Source organism: Branchiostoma floridae, chromosome 3 (genome assembly GCF_000003815.2).
Source record: "Branchiostoma floridae strain S238N-H82 chromosome 3, Bfl_VNyyK, whole genome shotgun sequence".
In the NCBI taxonomy this organism is placed as follows: domain Eukaryota; kingdom Metazoa; phylum Chordata; class Leptocardii; order Amphioxiformes; family Branchiostomatidae; genus Branchiostoma; species Branchiostoma floridae.
The window spans coordinates 21,959,808-21,979,467 of record NC_049981.1 but is presented as its reverse complement, the minus strand read 5'-3'; the positions used below and the strand labels follow the sequence as shown (position 1 = coordinate 21,979,467).

The window sequence follows — 19,660 nt, the reverse complement described above, 5'->3', positions numbered from 1 at the left end:
TCCGTCAGAAAACGGGGTTAGTTCACCTCAGTAAAGTTTAAAGCCGGAATGGGGGGGGGGGGGGAGGTTATGTCAGCCTTTTTTTGTACCCAAGACTATTGCAATCTGTCTCCGCCCATGACAAGGCGGAGACATCATCAAAATAGGTAAATAAACAAACAAACAAACAACAAAACAAAGTAAACAGATGGGTCCTTTCTTGTCACTTTCGCTACTCAAATATATTTTCGGGTCTGTGTGTTCGTGTTTTCTTTATTTGTGAACAGACTAATTCTGGATCATCATGATATTTCGCGTATTGGTAGGTGTTGGCTAAATGAATAAATGATTAGATTATGAACACCCACGCACATCCCAAGAGGGTCAAAACCATACGCGTTATTATATGTAAAAGTTGCTTCTATCAATGATTCTTTTTCCACCTAGTCACCGATATGAACAAGCGACGCCACCTTGCGACTGGTGAGCAAATTGGCTGAATTTTTAACTATCAACGAAAATCACTTAGGAAATTTTTAGATCATTTGTAAGTCTATATACACATGGTCTATACATTTCAGTCTGTATTGCAAGCTCTGATATGGCTTTGATAATAATGCATTGCTTAACAACGCGGTAGATTCCACACGACATCTTCTTCCCGAAACTAGGTATAACGCAATCCTAGTATTCCAGTGTGCTGTTCACGAAGTTGAATGCAATTGATTGTCAAGGCCCTTATTGTAAGGACAATACCGCGCAAAGGTACGAGGGAATATTTAGTATATACGTAAAGAAGCACGCCAGATTAAATTACGGCTAAACAAATATACATGAACCTGCTGAGGAAAGGTGACGTCGTGCTGAGACTCCACGGCCCGTTGTGACGTTATGTAACAGGTACGTTTTCTCACGTCTTCCCTAACATTGAAACGACTTCTAGAGCTATCTTCTATCGTTCGCAGTGTAGATGGGGGGCAGTTCTCGTCCTTGCCAGACCTAGAGGTAGCAAAACGTTTGGCCATGTAACTTCTCGTGCAACGTTGAACGTTCTTTTGAGAAAGGAAGTCATATAAATAAATAGACTATTTTTTACACAACCACAGCGTTTCGGTGACCATCAGATACCTTTTTCCGTGCACTTGACTCGTTAAGAATTGCCCTGTAGAAGGTGACAAACTGTCACCGAAATGTTGATAGTGAATAAAACCATGGTTGTGTAAAAATAGAATCTCTTTATGACTTTATCCAATGACGTACCAACTTAGCTGATAAAACTATTCACGGAAGAAGGGCAGATACTTAACAACTCAAGGGCAAGGGCAGATATCTTTGTTATCAGAAAATATAAGATTGAATGTTTATACGTAACGTAGCCCTTGCACACGTCTTCTGTAGACGTTCACAAATTTGTTTATATCAACGGTAGTAGGCATTTACCCTTGACTGAAATAATACAATCGTCTCGATTTCAGGTGTATCTTAAGGATATAACTTGACGGATAATGGCTGAAGAGCATGATTATGTCACCAACTGGATTGCGACTCAGGACGGTTACAATCAATTTGAGTTTCTAATATGTGTGGCTGATTTTAATACATAGCACATGTACAACAGGAAGTAAAAAATAAGACTGTTTGGGGTGTGCAGTGCTTACGCCCTTTGCAAACATTGACTTTGTAAAGTTACACTATTTACTTTTAGCCTCCTTCGCAGACGTCTGACAGCACTGGCTTATACTGGGGGGGGGGGGGTGTTGATGTTATATAAACAAGAAGAAAAATATTACAAATATGCCCATATTTCTTCTAAAAGAATGATATATCTATATCTATATATGAATTTTTCCTTCTTATACTTCATGATCAAAATTGATAATTAAAAAAGTTTTTTCTATCTGTAACATCATGCATTGTTGATTGATTTTTGATGTGTTGCTTGTGTACTTAACTTGTCACTGCTCTGAACTTTGGCAGCATGTCACCATCTAAGTTCCTGTGTTGGTTATTGATTCCCCCATGTGACTGCCGGTATGGTGAAAGGTCAGATATGACTTGCTGATAAAAGCCCTATTTGTGAACAAGTTTAAACTTCTGGTCCCAGAGCTTTTTTCTGAATCAATTCTTGACCTGCCATTTGCATAGTTTCCCATGTATTTTCAAAGTTCCTTCTGATAATCAATAAAAGTTAGAGCTTTCTAGTAACAGGTACAGCATATTGCAACAGTTTGCTGCTTCAGGAAAGTATTGTCTTGCTTTGAGTTGTATAGAAATTGGGCTACATCAAAGCTTTTAATTTCATGGTATTATTTCAATGTGCGAGTTGAGCTTACCAGTTTTGTAGACATTTTCAGACTTTCCCCCAGAAATTATTTACCAAATAATCTATTACTGGGAATTAGTAGACGAGAACACTCTAAGTGTTTTCATTTGAACATTTCTGCTGTGGCAATGACTACATATTGTCCATTTGGCACAATGTTCACATGCTTTGTTTTCCATCAACACTTGGAAGGAGTCCTGGTTTTGCCATATCAATGTTAGTAAATTGTTGCAACACTAATAGCCCTCAAACCGTTTTTATAAAACAGTCCCAGGCACTCTTTCCTTCTGTAAGCTTGTTCCCCAAGAGCCCCTGTTGCTATGAGATCTCTGTCAAACAATCTCTCCTGTTTCTGACAAGTGTTGATGGCGAACATTATCTTTGGGTTAGATACCCCAGATGGCAGCATACAGTAGTTGGCAGTTTGTGCTGCCTATCTATCTATCTATCTGTTTGGTTAGGCCTAGGGAAAAAAATAGTATGTTTCCTATTTCAGTCCAGGAAGAAATTGGTCGTAAGGTAGGGATTATCTTTCTTTCGATTTTCTTTAGGCTGGCCAAAACTCTAAGTGATAGATAGTACAATAGAGTCAAACAAAGTAAACTGAAATTCATGAGGACACTTGTCTTTCAATGTCAAACTTTAATTTTGTGCATAATGGATACATCTATCCTTCCTTAGATAGGACAAACAGTGTTTTTACTTCAATAGGAAGCAGGCTGAATAGAAATACTAACTGGAAACTAGTCTAGGGTTGACAGGTTCTTCTAGGGTAGGTAGGGAAACAGGAAATGCAACTGTTACATTTTTTCCTAGGCCTATTATACATTAGACTGTGACGAAGTCCCAGATCTATTAATACATTAAAAAAAGTATATAGTTTAGATATAGAATGGGCATTATCCATATTTTTTCTCAGTTAAAAAAAACCTTTAGAATGATAAGGCTGCAACTTATTGATCTTTAAAATGTCAACTGGTCACAGTTCAATGCTTTTGTATGCCCTGACCAAACATATTTGTTTGGTTTTGTTCAGCTTTGTTTCTATGGCGTTATTAAAACCTGTTGTTTGCGGTACACTCACGTGTGCTTAATATGCAGATTGTGCCATATGGTGTCATACAAAGAAGGAAACTTGATATTGTACATACCATATACCAGGAACAGCTTGTAATTTGTGCCTTTTAATAGTATTTTCCATATTAGGCCACACCAATTTAATTTGCTGGTTCTCCTATTAAAAATCAAAAACTGTAAAAACAAAATGAAAAGTCTTTCTCCCAATGGCTAAGCATCATATTGAGTAATTGGATAATGTAACTAGGCATATTTGCTGTTATGACCTTGCACACATTTTCTTCTGTAGGGGAGAATAAGATGAGACGTTCACTCTGTGCTTGCCTGGTCAGAACTGCTGATGGACAGACCGGGGTCTGTCCCTTTATTGAACCCTTATCAGAAACATATGTGGGGTGGCCCTGTCCTAGCTAGGACCACAGTACCTATGGCCAGTATTATAGATCTTCCTGTTATCTTCCTGTTATCCCACATTGCGACATCCATATGTGCTTCTAAGACTTCAAAAGATTTAATGTGTAACGTTACTGTTATGTGCTACTTAAGATGTTACGTCTACTTTGATTGAATTCTTAACTTTTATGTTTCAGATCGCTAGCAATTACACACAGCACCATGTTGTGGAGACAAGCAGTTGTGCTGGGCATGGTCTGCATTATTCTTAGAACAGGTGAGTTACAATCAGTTGCTTGAGTAACTGCTTTTTGGTGTATCTAATGTTACGAGGATGTCTAACCTTCATCGATGTATAATCACATCCCTTGGCTGTCCTTATTGTGGTTGATACTCTTTTACGGGTGCTCTTTAAATCATTATCTTTTCTGTTGTGGAATTTTACCTTTTAATTAATTGAACCTTAGAGGGTTTATCTAGTTTTAATTAGAAAGTTCATGTCCGGTCACAATCCGGGGCTAAGTGCAAGTACAAAAGGACATAGTAGAAACAATAAGGGGTATAACGTTACAAGTGTCAATGGGCAGTGACTAACATTAAGTGTATTGTAAAAAGAGACTGTAAAAAATACTGGTTTTGGCTATAACTAGACGGGTTTAGTTTGACTTCTTTTTTAACTCACAATGGCTGTCTCTTTTCAGGTGCACAGGCCAACCAGCCCCCAATCTTCACACAAGGCATGGACTATCAGCAGATTCCGGAAGACACAGTAGTTGGTAAGTACAACAACATTGGGTTGTAGCATATAATGTTATATTATTTTACAAATAAATATAACAGTTTTGATGATGACTGACCATATCAAGATATAACTTATAAAAGAGCCGAAGAGTTTTAAGTTAAAACCTAGAATTTGCTGGCATCATGTAATTTTTTTGGGGGGTGGGTGGCTATCAGAGTTCTCACCTGGATTTAAGTGCAGGGAAGCTATGTTAAAAGTGGAGTAGGCTTGAGCATTGTAGCACAGTCAGAAACACTAATTTTGAAGGTCAAATGAAATGGAATAAAGCCAACATTTTTAAAGCCCCCAATAGTGGTTAAAACACAGCATTAAAGGAACCCTGATCTGTGAATTTAAAGTTACTTAGTGATATCGTAAAATGACAAAGCCAAAGGTTATCTGTATCTATATAGCCGGTATAACCGCCCTTCGGCGTAACACACCAGCTTCGCAGGCATGCGGCGCGGCAGCAGCTGGTTATATTACACCGAAGGACCCGTCACACCTAACTTTTGCACATCTATCTGCAAGTGTTCTTTGACGATATATAAAATACTAAGAATGAATACCTTCCATGACAGGAGCTTCTGTGTACACCTTGAGTGCAACTGACACTGATGGTGATACTCTGATGTATGGAGTCTCAGGACAAGTCTCCAATAACCTGTTTATAGTTAATCCAAGTTCGGGGCTTGTTACTTTGAAATCACCATTGGACAGAGAGGTATGATTAAGATGTGATTTTTTTCTCTGGTTAGATCTAGCTGTAATCTTCTTACATTGATGTCTTAAGCTAAATGTTTAAGGCATTGATGCTGCATTTAGACCATTGTTTTGTACTAATGAATCCCATTTTGATGAGATGTGACCTGCTTTTGGGACAAATGAGAATACCAGATCTTAGCTGTCAAAGATATAATGCCAAGAAATTAATCAAATCATTAAAATACTGTCTTCATTTCAGCAGTGATGCTTTGTGTAAATTCTAGTATTACCAAGAAGGACTTGATTATTCTGTGGAATACTGAAGTTTCAGTCTGCTTAAAAACAACTTTAAGTAGGTAATATTACAAAATTGCAACAATGCCATTTGATTCCTAACACCAAGTTGAACTGTGTTTCAGCTCACCGATGAATACCAGATCACTGTTACAGTTTCAGATGGGAGAAATCCACAGGTAGGCATATTTTAGACATCATGTTGAGCTTTTACTGCATAATGCATGATACCTGTAAATGTGGAGAACTCTGAAAATGAAATACCTGTTCAAGGTCCTCTGTCAGAACTATAGACTAAGTATAATTTTACTCTTAGATATGTACTCTGTGCCAGCTGCTATGATACTGCAAACATGCTTAGTTCTTGATTGGATAGGATCATATAGAAAAAGAGTTGTGGTACTTGTATTTTGCAATTTGATAAACATACTGACTGTTATGAAAGTGTTGTTACTATTATCAATTGATGACTAGAAATGTTTCACTTTCCAAGGTCGTACAAACCCCAACCATCTTCATAACTGATGCCAATGACAACAGTCCGGTGTTCCAGGGTATTCCCTATGAAGTGTCTGTCAATGAGGTGAGTTTAAGTGCTGTGTGTCATTCTCAGAGTCTGGAGCTCTGGAGTTCATTCAGCTCAGTAGATTCACAATTAATTAAATGTTTGTAATAAATGGTCATTTTGTCATCAGATATTGGTAACTGTAATGTCTATCTAAGAACATCTCTTTTGAATCAAATCAGGTAGTCTTTTCAGACGTGAGTTTCTTATTTGGCAATTTGGATGGGAATGTAACTAATTAGGTTCTTGTCCTTTTGTTTGTCAGAATGACGTTTCACAAACCAGCATATTCAGGGTGACGGCAACTGATGCAGACCAAGGGATTGGTGGAACTGTGTCGTACTTTCTAGAGGTAAGTTACTGGTAGTATAATACTTTTAGTTCCCTTTTATATTTAGAGAAAGAGAGAGAAATGGTTTGTGGATTAAAACAACTTTTTCAGCACAGATGGCTCACTTTTGGTTTCTTACAGCAGGCAAAAAATCAAGTTTAAAAAGATGCTAACATATCAAAATATGACATGGTAACATGATCATAATCGATAATTATTTAACATATTTGACTAGTAAATAAAAACATGTTATGACTTTAATGACAGGTATAGGATAGCCAAACAAATTACTCGTCTACGTTAGATGGATTTGAATAATTTTTCATGACGTAAAACATAGTTGAGCTATTGAAACGGTCATTTTAAATTTGTAATTTGTTTCTTCCATACCAGGCTGGAGATGAATCAAAGTTTGAGGTTGACAGACCGACTGGAAATGTGAACTTAAAGGAGGAGCTGGACTATGAAGAATCATCTGTTTATCAACTCAGAATCAGAGCTCAGGTAAGACTATTTTGCAATACCATCTTTTCAATACATCTTATGTACTTTGGATACATGTAGATTTGCACATGTGTAACCCAAGTGTTCATCCAAACTTGTCTCTGATTTTATTTTTCATTATGGAGGTCTATTAATTATTTGGTTGGCGTTGATCATGAGTGTCATATATGCTGGCTATTCAACTTTCAGCATTCTAATTAACTTTATACTACAAAATGTAGTTTCAATCATATCTGTATCTGTATCTATATAGCCGGTATAACCGCCCTTCGGCGTAACACACCAGCTTCGCAGGCATGTAATTAAGGCACATGTAGAATGATAAATGTTAATACTTCTCATTGAAGAGCCTGTAGCCAGATGATCTTAAATAGCTTCCAACTTACAGTTTTACAGACATGAATGCACTATATAAGTAAGCATCTATTTCTTCTTCAGGATGGAGGAGGCAGCTACCAGGGAAACCAGGTTTTTCAGACCAGCACCACTGTGCTGATAGTGAATGTTGTTGATCAAGATGATCAGCCTCCTCTGTTCCTGGGACAGCCTTTCTCAACACAAGTGAACGAAGACACTCCACTGGTGAGATGTTTGTTCACTTATAAGCATATTTACCCAGGAGCTGAAGCAGTAATTCAAAGAGTTGAAAGTTCACTAAGTTCAAACAGTAATCTTCCAGTTTCAGCTGAAATGTTCTTAATCTTTAGAAGATAAAGGGAACTTGGCATTGACTTCAACACCTCCTTATTTTGGATGTTTATGCTTAGTTATATTTGGGGACCTAATATTCTTGGATGAGTACATGTTTAATTATTCACAGTACTTATACCTTTGGGAGCTTAATGACCTTCCTCGATAACAGCTGTGAACTTTAAGGTCAAAAGTCCTCTATCGTTTTTCTCTAGGGTACATCCATTATAACCATCAATGCTCGAGATGGGGACTACGGCATCGATAATCCAATCGTCTATTCCACACAAGGGGGTAAGTTTGATGATCTTTCTTGTCAAAGCTCCTATTTTCTGGCATGTGTTGTACATAGGATCCTGCTCTGTATATTGCCATTTCATGATGGAGTTGAATTGCTTTAAACTTGAAAAAAGCACTGTAATTTTTTTGAGCACATATGATGCACACAAGGATATACATCAAATCATGGAAATACAGTGTGAGAGGCAGTTCAATCAAGGCTTGCAAACTAGTTCCTATAAATCATTTATCAATTTACAGTTGTACCTTTCATATGGGATATAGGTTTAATTCACAAAGAAGAGCATTACCTGTTATTTGCAATAATTGTCTGTTTACTAAGATCATGACAGTCTAGAACACTCCAGTATAAAGGTGTAGTTTGCCTGACTGACTAGTGCTTCTATTTCAAACAAACCTTTATGCTGTTTCATCTTCCACTCCAGATGATGGCACCTTCTCCATTGACTCCACCAGTGGAGTGATCAGTCTGGCTAAGATGCTGGACAGGGAAAGTAAGACGGATGAAGGAGGAGTCTACAGCTTTGATGTGCAGGTAAGGAACATTCATCAGGGTAAAGGACTTGCTCATTCAAACTCCCAATCTGAAGTCTTAGTGTGTAAATGGATGTTTTTGTTCGTTTGAGACTCCTGACCTGGTTGGCATTCTTTGAAAAATAGAATAGACTAGACTATTAGGCATTCTAGGATTCAACTTCAGATCTATTCAGCATATCATTTCTTTATGTGTTACTTGGCCGTGATAAAGTTCAATGTAGATGTTCCAAACCCGGTGATAACTTGAGTTATCACACAGGGTTCTGCTGTTACCACACATGCTACCATAGGATTATTTGAACACCTTAGAGTGTGCCGAGTGCAGCACTGTCAAAAATTCAAGTACCGGATTCAGACGCTGGAATTGCAATTTTTTGTTGAGGACAACAGATTTTGTGGTCCATTTTGCATTTGAAACATGTGTCTCTCAGGTGGGTATGGCATGAATAAAATACAAGACAGTCGGTCCCAGCCCTCCTTCGGCCAATCGGACCAGAATGCAACATGTTGTATTCTATATTTTCTAAATGTTCAAATAGTTAGGCCAGCATAACATTACCTAAGCATGATGTGCCATACTACATTACATCACTTATACCCATCGTCCCATATTACATCAATCATCAACCTGTACAATAACTTTATATGCATTGAGTGACACCCTAAACTTCTCTCTAGGTCAGAGAAAACAGCATTGAAGCCAGGACAACAAACACGAGTGTGCGCATCACCATAGTAGATGTGAACGACCAGATCCCAACGTTCTACAATGGCACCGGAAACTCTCCCCAGAACTACTTCACAGCCACCATTCCTGAGGGCACGTCTGCAGGAATTCCCCTGGGGGGTCTGGACATGAGGGTGGAGGATAACGATGAGGTAGGAAACTGGACGTTTGACTCTGCAGAAGATGGTTTCTATCAAACACTGTTAACTACAGACACTAGGTTAACTAGGTGTTTGAACATTCATCACTGACAAGTGATCAGTGTTCAAGCCAGTCTGAATTTTTTCCCGTCCCCTTGACTTTGAATTTGGAAATCCTGTCAAGTGTCGAAGGTGCAGTGATCCTAGAGATGTCCGGAGGCATGCTCCCCAGAAAAATTCTGAAATCAAGACCTTCTGAAATGCTATTTCAGGCATTTTGAGGGGCAAATTTTGCTGGTATAAACTTTGCTTGGTTCAATTGCATCTGTTTTGGTATCTTTACATGCCAATTTGTGTCCATCATAGAGGATTGAATTTGTGTCCGTCCCCAGCAGCAAAATTCGGTCAAAAGATGGAAAAACGGATGTTGGCTAGAACCCTGCAAGTGACCCTGACATTGATCCATTTTATGAAGCATCTGATAAAGTCCTCAGCTGCAAGTGCATTAGAGTATGTAATCAGATACCCCTGTACCACTCATTAACTGTCATTGCTTTATAGTCGTCCAGTGACACATGGAGGATGTTATAGACTTCTCAAGCAGTACATGTCAGTGGATGTTAACTTTAAGCACCAAGGACAGGATGGACTGACAGGAAAACTAGCAAGTTCAAAAACAGGGTATAGTGTCCATTAGAAGACTGGTCTGATGACTGGCATTGGCTTAAAACCTGAGATGTGAAAGAGTTTTGTACGTGAAGAACATTTTCTTGTACCATCATACCATGAGGCACCTCAGGCTCCTTTAATACGAAGACTGGACTGTTAACCTAATCCTTTATTCGGTGTGTCCTCAGGAACACTATCTATTAAATTTTTAAAGATTTCTTTGATCTGTTTCAGCTGTTATTGCCATTGGGCTATATCAATATAATGATGACTGTGCTTGATTTGTATGTTCTAAAAAGACAAAAACACCACAGACTCAACTTTCAGCACCAAGGACAGGGTGCCTGTTGGTGATTTTACAATTTGTGCTGCAGAAATAGTATCTGTTAATCCAGTATAGTGTTTAGCCTAGCTTGCTCTGGACATGGAGAATAATTCTGACACAATTAACAATATAAAAATGGTATTCAATGCTTCTATTGATTTGATGCAAAATGCTGGACCCAGCCCATGTTTTCGGAGTATGTATTCTCTGCTGGCATGTACTGGTGACAAGCATGCTCCTACTTTTTATTTTTTTGGTATGTCAGATATCCTACTGGACAATTAGAAATAGTGGTATAGTATAGATGATGTATTGAATTCCCAACTAACATTTTTGTCTTGTTTTCTTTCAGGGTGACAACGGCCGGTTCACCCTGACGCTTGATGAAGAAGGCAGCAGGTATTTTGAGGTGGTGCCGAGCACAGTTTATGGGCAGGCAGCAGTGAACATCCGAGTCAAGAACTCCAGACTTCTAGACTATGAGACACTGCAATCTGTGCAGTTCAAAGTAAGTCCTCTTTCTACCTGTTTTCTGAGTAAAGTTTCAAAACATCGAACATGTCACCTTCGGTTTTGACATTTCATGTTGCTATAGAATATACTCAAATGAGTCTTTTCTCCGTGAGTTATCTCAGGTTCAATCTTTTCATTGACGATGCAGTGCCTAACTGATGTGCTTTCAGGTGATTGCTAGAGAAGACCTGGCAGCTGAGCATTACAGCAGCACTGCCACAGTTCTGGTGACATTGGAGGACACCAACGACAACTCTCCTGTCTTCAACCAGTCTAAGTACGACCTGTCTGTGGCTGAGAACTCTCCAGATGGGACTGTTGTAGAAACAATCACGGTAAAGCAGGAGCTGTTTGTCTATTCGTATGACCAAATGGTTTTAGGAGTGATTGTCCGTTATTTCCTTTTGGTTTATTAATTTATATTTCGAAGTGAGTGGGTTGGATCTGGATATATTTGTGTTGTCAATACAGGCAACTGATCTGGACTCTGGTCAATTTGCAGCAGTTACGTACAGTTTGCAAGGGAGTGGAAGTGACAAGTGAGTAGTTTTCATCATTCAATTGCAGGTCTTTACCACTACCATTCCAATAAGACCATCGATTGAATAACTTGCACATATATAATTTAAAGTCAACACCATACAAGACCACACTCGTAGTTTTGTGTCATGTCTTGGCTTTCTGTTGGGTTTTGAATTTCGTCACAGAATACACCCTTTATCTTTAGGTTTGCTGTCAACCACTTCACAGGAGAGATAACAGTTGCCAAGGGTGAAAAGTTGGACAGAGAGACTATCCCATTCTACTTCCTCATCTTGGTAGCTGAGGACGGTGGGGGCCGTGCCTCCAACGTGCAACTGCAAATCACCCTGTTGGATGTCAATGATGAAGCACCACGGTTCTACAGATTCTACCATTGGAATGTCCTTGTGCGAGATAATTCAGTAGAAACCAGCCAGCCATTACAGATAACGGTAAAAAGCATCATGTTCTACCAAGAACCTCCTTGGTTCTACCAGATCTAAATGTCGTCTGCTATAGCTAGTGTCCTTTCGATTGTGTTTAATAGAATATGTGATTTGTGATACAGACATGTACTTGCTACATTTTGTGATCCTGCAGGCTGTTGACATCGATGAAGGCACAAATGGAGGCATCAAGTACTCCATTGTAGGGGGAGATGAGCGAGGAAGCTTCAACATAGATGAAGACAGTGGCATAATAAACCTTACACAACCACTGGACTATGAGGCACTCGGTGGTGGGGATGAGTTCCACCTGGTAGTACAAGCTATGGATGAGGGACAGCCACCCTTAAACTCTACAACAACTGTCATTGTCGTTGTCCAGGTGATGCAATTGTTATCTGCTGGGAAGACGTTTTAAAGATGACCACTATCCAGCCATGTTTGGTGGAAACAATATGTTTCTGGAATTCTGAGATAATCTGGACTAATCATATAGCGTTGATATTCTACCTGACCTATTTATGTTTACAGAGAAACAGAGCAGCTGTACATAATGAATCAAATACAATTTCAGCTTATAACTTGAATACAGCACCACTTGAATAATGCACTTGAATACAGCCCATACATCCATTTGGATAATGAAGTACCTTTCATCCGTCATGTTCTTTTCTTTCTTTTATCAATTTCTAAAATTTCTGAATGAATCATAACCTTGCAATAAATACTAACCTTGTATACTGCCAATCTTGAGGGTGGAATACTGACATGCTTTGTTCATGCTGTGTTATTCAGGTCTTGGTTGGCAACGAACACAACTATGTCTGTCTATCTGGTAAGGGGCAAAATTACAAAACAATCATTGTATGCTGAAATCCATTGCAAAATAAATGTGTATACAGCAAATGAGTAAATTTTAGTGTAATCTAAAGACTGGTTTGAAGACTTGGTCCTAATCAATGACTGTCCAAAAAGGACCCCATGATTGAGGACATAATGTTGGAATTCAATTTTTGCACTCAAAATTGTCAGTGACTATGGTGGTACATGTATAACGTTACATAATGTTAAGTAAGGTTATGATTGAGCCATTTTTCATATTGTGTACAGGTAAAAAACAGATTCAAAATCCATACCCTCTTTCTTAAACCATCATTCATTCTCTTCGTATTCATAGATCCAAGTCAATGCTTGCAGAATACATGTCAAAATGGTGGAATCTGCTCTTCCTGCTGCACTTTGATGCACAACTCCTGCACCTGTCCAACAGGCTACACTGGAACCTTGTGTGAGATTGGTGAGTTATGGTTTTTCTCTCCCCTTTTGTCAAGTTGTCCATCAGGGTCACAGTAACTCTAGATATCATAAAGCAACTACAACTGTTATCTACCAGAACAGTACCGGTACCAGATCGGCAACAAGCAACTATTGCCTACACACATCCAGTTCCGCAATCTGCATTGGAGTGCTAGCTATAGGCACATTGGGAACACTAAGACCACAGCAGTTTAATTCCTTGGTTCTCATTTTTTTCAGGAAAATTCAGGAGTGTCACAGTGAAAAAAAAGAAATTTACAAAAACTATCATTTGTATTTCACTTTGAGACATATTTTTTTAATGGCTTGAATTAGTGTGCCAAAATTTTCTAGAGAAAACATTTGAAGAGAAAAGTCAATTGGAGTGAGTTGCAAGATACTGTGGTCGAATTGTTATTACCATGTGGTATCCAGGCTAATGTGGCTTATGGCCAAAACAAAACCTATTAGGCTATAATGTTATAATTGAGATTAGTACATCTAATGTTTAATGTTTCAATACTAATATTTGCTTACAGATGTTGATGAGTGCATCTCCCATCCATGTCAAAATGGAGGCACATGCTTGGATGGGATAAACTCATACCACTGCCACTGCCCGGATGGGTTTTCAGGTCGGAACTGTGAGTCAGGTAAAGACGTGCAAGAAAATCTGAACACAATTCAAACAGAATGTGATTTGCATTGAAGGAAAGAACCAACTTGTCATCAGAGAATTTACATAGAATTGAGTGTAATTTATAGTTATAGCAATATCACAGCATTGTGTACTATATTATGCTATATATGTTCTTCTGTGACATAAATGCTATTGACATGAATGCTGTTGTTATCTGATCAGACATAGATTGGTGCGCCATGAGTCCCTGTCCATTTGACTGGATCTGTCAGGATCAGATCACTTACTTCACTTGCCATGGTAAGGATTTGTTTAGAGTATGGCCCTGCCAACTTGGAATGTAGATGTTGAAATGAAATACATGACATTTCATGTACACCATGATATAATTTCTTTAACCCCAACCCTTAACTACATAGTACAAGTATCTAAGATGTGCCAAATAGCAGTTTCTCAAGCAACTGGATGGAATTTTGGACATTCAGCCATGTTTACAGGTGCAATGGCCAAGTGGGTAGAGTGTTTGCCTTGTGACTTTAAAAATGGTACATGCTGCTTTCTCTGCATACCACTAATGATTAAGAGTATATATCACTACTAGTGGACTAGCCCCTTGTTGAGTGTTGTAGTGTCTTGCACAAATGTGTGGCCCAAGAGCTACGGAAGTGGAGATTGGCACCACCCCTAAGCATCTGTTACTGATGTACGGGCAACTTTAACTTAAGCCATACTCAGTTGCTTGAGAAACTCTACTTGGAGTATCTTAGTTAGTACCTTGATGTCTAACCTTCATCGACAAACATCTCCCTTCTTGTGTCTTCAGTTCCAGGCAGCTTCCATCCAAACAGATTGCCCTTTGGGTGCAGTCCTGCCTCCTGTCCAAATGGTATGATCTGCAAGGACAACCCAGGGTTTTTCTCCTGCAGCCTACAATAGGCTGGCTTCACTTCATCATGAACTGGAGACTTGATTCTTTCTCTGTAGCGTAATAACAAATCTTGATTTAGAATGAGACATGGACAGAGTTAGAATAATGAGTGCCTAGCTTTGGTTAGGAATCACATTCTCTTGGACATAATAGTTTAAGGATAGCCACAACTGTTAAAGACCCCACCGCACTTATCAAAAGCAGTATGGGGAATCAATTTACCTTACCAAGGAGGTTAAAAAATAACCTCCTTGAACTTACAGTTGAGTCTTTTGCAGCTTTTATTATTGTACAGAGCTGGCATGTTATGCCTAAAGGTGGTTTATCAGTTATGTGAAGCAATGAAACAAACTACAATGCATCTCATTTTATTTGGGGTGCAACGTTACAATGATAACATTTGGATTCTATGACACTCACTCAATGATATTCTTATTTAGGAAATTTGCTAAACAGTTTTAAAGGAAAGGAAATTTATTTGCAAATTCATATAATTTTGCTGTCAACAGCACAAGATAGACATGATCTCTTTTCCAATCATTATAAATCGTAATCATTGATAACAATCAATCTACAATTTTATAGTTCTTTGGAAAAATATAAACAACATCAAGGTAATATGTCACTACAGCATCAATATGTGAGTTAAACCATCTCAGACTGCTGGGACAATATGGTGCAACAGTATTATTAAAGCTGCTACCTTTAGAAATAAGTATTTCATTGCCATCAATATAATCTTTTATTTTTTCAGCATATAGAGAAAAATTACACCAAGACTGTTATGCAATGACTGCAGAAAAATAGGTCTCAATTATGTACACTTTTTTCAACATCCAACGTTTAGGACATAAAGAGTCAGAATAAGAAACATATTGCATGATCCTCTCTAACGAAGTTGTTGCATAGCACCACTCAGTATTATAAGCACATATAGCAAGCTAGTACCATAATGGTAAGCCAGTTAATTGCACAACTATTACCGCACACATCTGTTAATTGCACGGAATCTCAAAATCCCAAACTTTGTTAGAGAGGATTAACGTTATATTATTTGTCCAAGTGTTAAAGAACCAGTCCCATTGCCTAGCACCATCCAGGTGACCAGGCCCCTCCCCAGTTTTTGGGGTCGGATTTGGGGTCGGACTTTGGGTTAATGGCTGGCACCAGGGTCTTCCTGTATCCGTCCAGCTTGGCCTGCATCTCCTTCAGCTTGTCCGGCATGGAGTCTGCCAGGTTGTGGTGCTCTGTGGGGTCATCTGGATGGAAGAGGGCATACTCAGCTTTTAGCATGAAAGTTCATCTATGTTGGAAAAAAAATTTATGAAAGATTGGACTGAACCACTGTAAATGTAAGGAAAATGGAAAGAACAACGGTACCTCAAGTCAACTGCACACACCGTGCATGCCACATCTTCAGAAAGGAAGCTGGAGTCGCATGTTCCTGTTCAACACTGTGTCAGCACAGGTTATCTTTCACTAATCTGTTCAATACAAACCTTCCTTCTTCTCTTGTATGTTCTTTGAAATACCTCATCTGTCATGAACAAAAACTCTTGTCTGTCTTGTTTTCCTTCTTTTTTGATTTTGTTATACCCCAATTAAAAATGTGTGCACTTATCAGTTATGCAATACAAGAAAAATCAAATTTAAATTCAGGCCACCTTTCAGGTTGAATAGCCAGGTCCCGTTGATAGGATCTCCACTGTTGGGGTGGCTGCCAGTCATGTTCGGGGGCGGGTACCATCCATTGAATATCCCAGCAAAGCCTTCTATCAACTTGTAGTCTCCAACCCTAAAATCAATAACGTGTAGATGTTATTATTGTTAAGTTATGTTGATTCAATTATATGCATCCTCTAAGAATCCCAAAACTGATGCGAGCATGTGAAGAAAATAAAATGTTTGACCATAAAAAGTTGCTTTCATCATGAAATCTAAGTGGCCAGGATATGGAGAACAAATGACTGAACACACTCAGTAATCGATGTACTGAACAAAACTCTGATTCTTAATTTCTTTTGTATCTAATTTCTTCTTTGACTTCAGAACTGACTTTCTTTGGAACTGGAATTCAACTACTGCAATATCCATTTTCTGATATTTCATTTTCATCAGTTCACGGCATATATATTTCTCATTTCGCATTGTACGATTCACAGTATGGTTGTGCATTTACAATGAGCAATGAAACAAAAATGGAAAGATAAAAGTATCAGTTCAATACAAACTTATACAGAAGTTTGTTCTGCTGTTACCTTATGGCACCTTGGACAGTATAGGGAGAACGTCGTCAATGTTGTAGACACTCAGATTCTTCATTTGTTTTTGTTTTTTTACATTATCGTCTTTGATGTAGGAAAGATAAAAAAATGATGATTCAAAACAAAAACAACAGTTCTGCTGTCACCTTATGGCACCTTGGACTGTTGGGAAGATGTCATCAATGTTATAGACAAACTCAGTACGTGGGGAGGATTTGCCGGACAGAATGGTGTCCAGCTGACTCACACCGTCTATGCCAGGATCTGAGAAAATACAAATGAGAGCAGACCATTAAATCTTGACTCACTCTCAGCTGGATTGTTCTAGGTACAGCCTTCCTCATGTGAGACAAGAAGTACATACAGTCACGATTTTACTGTCAAAAGAAAGCTAAAATATCATACAATTAGTTTTTTTCTGTGTACTTAAATTAACCACTTACTTCTGAAGAGAGCAAAATGTAAAAAAGCGTACCAAGTTAGGCACACTGTCCAGCGTAGCATAAAATTGGAAGGTTACATACACGAAATTGTCTCACAGTGTTTGTTCCCCCCCAAAATATGCCAATGTCAGGAATTGTGTTGGCAGGCTCCAGGGAATTTTGGCACATTTGTTATGCCACCTGGTCACCAAAGCTGAACCCTGCTGGTTCAAGTGAAATATCAGTAGTAAGGGGACATCATAAAAGCAGAGGACAAGGAGGAAAATTTGAACACGACTTCCAAGCACCTTTGACCCATTGCTGATGTTACACTTCCGGTCTGGATGTGTGACATTGGATTTGGGTCATATTACAACTTGAAAAGGATCAGAGGATTGATTGAAAGCTTGTTGGTAAGTGCTTTATTTTTGTGTACGGATATTTAATTTTTTTTATTTAGAATTTAAAATTGTATCATAATATTGATTACTGTCACAGATGAACTTACATTCAAGCAGACTTACTTGCCGACCATGTGAGTGGCGTACCCTAACGCCTTCAGCTTCTCGGGCAGGAAGGTGAAGTTAGACGGGATGGCTGAGGGCTGGTCTGGCCGGAATACAAGGTGCTGAAGATACGGCAAGAAAGAAAGCTTGTGTGTTTTGATAAAGGTTAGACATCCAGGTAATGAGGTACCCCAAATAGCAGTTACTCAAGTGACTGGATATGATTTTGGAATTGACGAAAGATACCTCTGACCGTTTCCAAAATCGTATCCAGTTGCTTGAGTAACTGCTTTTGGCAAAGCTTGTGTGTTTCGATAAAGGTAAGACCTCCAGGTAATAAGGTTCGCCAAATAGCAGTTACTCATATAAGCAACTGGATATAATTTGGGAAACGGCCAGACATTTCAGGTAGCATCTACCTTTCGTCAGTGAAAGTGAAACTGAAGAAACTGCCATCTCCAAGCACAGTCATCGGGGCTAGCTATATCCTTTCTATACGAAAAGAGCATTTCTGGAAGGTATTGCCAATGTGGTTACAATATATTATGAGTATCTTAGACATTCATGGCCTTGTAATTGTGTTGTTTCTTACACAATATACAAACAAACATGATTTTGTTGGTACATCTACCATAAAGTTTGCATCATAAAGATAAAGATATAGGGAAGATTGTGCACTTATCTACTGCAACTACCTGTGATCCAACGTGGTAAGGGAAGTAGCCAGTCATAAATGCTGTCCGAGACCTGAAAGACCAAAAGTCCATAATCATGTAAGGCTAGTTCACCTTTATCCGTGGGGTGACCTTTATCCGTTGTCTTTAAAAAGAGCACATTTAGGAGTATTGAGTCTGCGGACAGTGGTTTCAAATTTGCAATATTTTCAAAATGTTCCGATTTGAAACCACCGTCCGTCGACTTCATATCCCTAAATACTTTTTTCTTACAAACAACGAATATAGGTTACCCTTGGATAAAGGTGAACCAGCGTTAACGCTGACTCTAACTCAGATTGTAAGACAGGTAAAAAAAAACTTTGACCAAAGGCATTCTCATGTGTTCCTCATAGATAGGGACAATTTTCACACTTTTTAACACCTACTTAGAATCTTCTATAACTTGCCAAGACCCCATATGAAAATCATTAGACAGAGAAAGCGATTAAGAATGTTTCATATCCATGGAAATATAAGTCTAGAGATTTTCACATCCATTTTGCAGATAGACGCTACTCTCCAAGTAGAAGTTGGTGGGGAAAATCGTGGTTGGTGGGCAAGCTGATGGAAAAAGATGGCATATAATGAAGAAGTCACTATTTTCCGCATCAACCTCTGCTTGGAGAGTAGATAGAAGCCACATAATAGCTTACATGTAGATAATGAAGTGAGTAAATCATGAACATTTTTCTTTGATTTTTAAAAGATTTTAATGCTAGTTCACCTTTATCTGTGGGGTAACCTATATCCGTTGCTTTTAAAAATATGGTATTTGGGGATATCACGTCGATGGACGCTAGTTTCAAATTGCAATATTTTCAGGATATTGCAGTTTACAACTATCAACCGTCGACTTAATGTGCCTAAATACGCTGTTTTTAAAAGCAACGGATATAGGTTACCCCACGGATAAAGGTGAACTAGTGCTATAATTATCAAAGTTTCCGACGATACTGACGGCGTGCAGACATAGTTGACGTAAGACTGGTTTAGGATGACGCCCTCATGAGCCAGCTGGTCCAGAACAGGAGTTTTGACATCAGGGTTGTGCCAGCCGACATCATTCC

General features: G+C 38.7%; 2 protein-coding genes across 2 annotated transcripts in view; one reads left to right on the top strand and one right to left on the bottom strand.

Moving 5' to 3' along the window:
- The first annotated feature begins 778 nt into the window (after positions 1–778).
- LOC118411636 (cadherin-related family member 1-like) lies at positions 779–14,743 on the top strand. The gene is made up of 22 exons (XM_035814116.1): positions 779–879; positions 3,970–4,049; positions 4,474–4,548; positions 5,135–5,277; positions 5,678–5,731; positions 6,046–6,135; positions 6,383–6,469; positions 6,842–6,952; positions 7,391–7,534; positions 7,858–7,936; positions 8,368–8,477; positions 9,158–9,358; positions 10,693–10,848; positions 11,024–11,188; positions 11,325–11,392; positions 11,581–11,827; positions 11,976–12,203; positions 12,617–12,656; positions 12,999–13,118; positions 13,657–13,770; positions 13,980–14,057; positions 14,581–14,743. The coding sequence occupies exons 2-22, from the start codon at positions 3,995–3,997 to the stop codon at positions 14,691–14,693; spliced, it is 2,478 nt and encodes an 825-aa protein (XP_035670009.1). The 5' UTR covers positions 779–879; positions 3,970–3,994; the 3' UTR covers positions 14,694–14,743.
- A 294-nt stretch (positions 14,744–15,037) lies between these two features.
- Positions 15,038–19,660, bottom strand: part of LOC118411637 (arylsulfatase J-like) — a 7,026-nt gene continuing 2,403 nt past the window's right edge. Inside the window, exons 2-7 of the mRNA XM_035814117.1 lie at positions 19,552–19,660; positions 18,573–18,624; positions 17,896–17,999; positions 17,096–17,213; positions 16,350–16,480; positions 15,038–15,944 (exon numbers count right to left, since the gene is read on the bottom strand). The exon at positions 19,552–19,660 is cut by the window's right edge and continues 2 nt beyond it. Coding sequence (XP_035670010.1) covers positions 17,147–17,213; positions 17,896–17,999; positions 18,573–18,624; positions 19,552–19,660 — 332 coding nt within the window. The 3' untranslated portion in view covers positions 15,038–15,944; positions 16,350–16,480; positions 17,096–17,146. The remainder of the gene's footprint in view (positions 15,945–16,349; positions 16,481–17,095; positions 17,214–17,895; positions 18,000–18,572; positions 18,625–19,551) is intronic.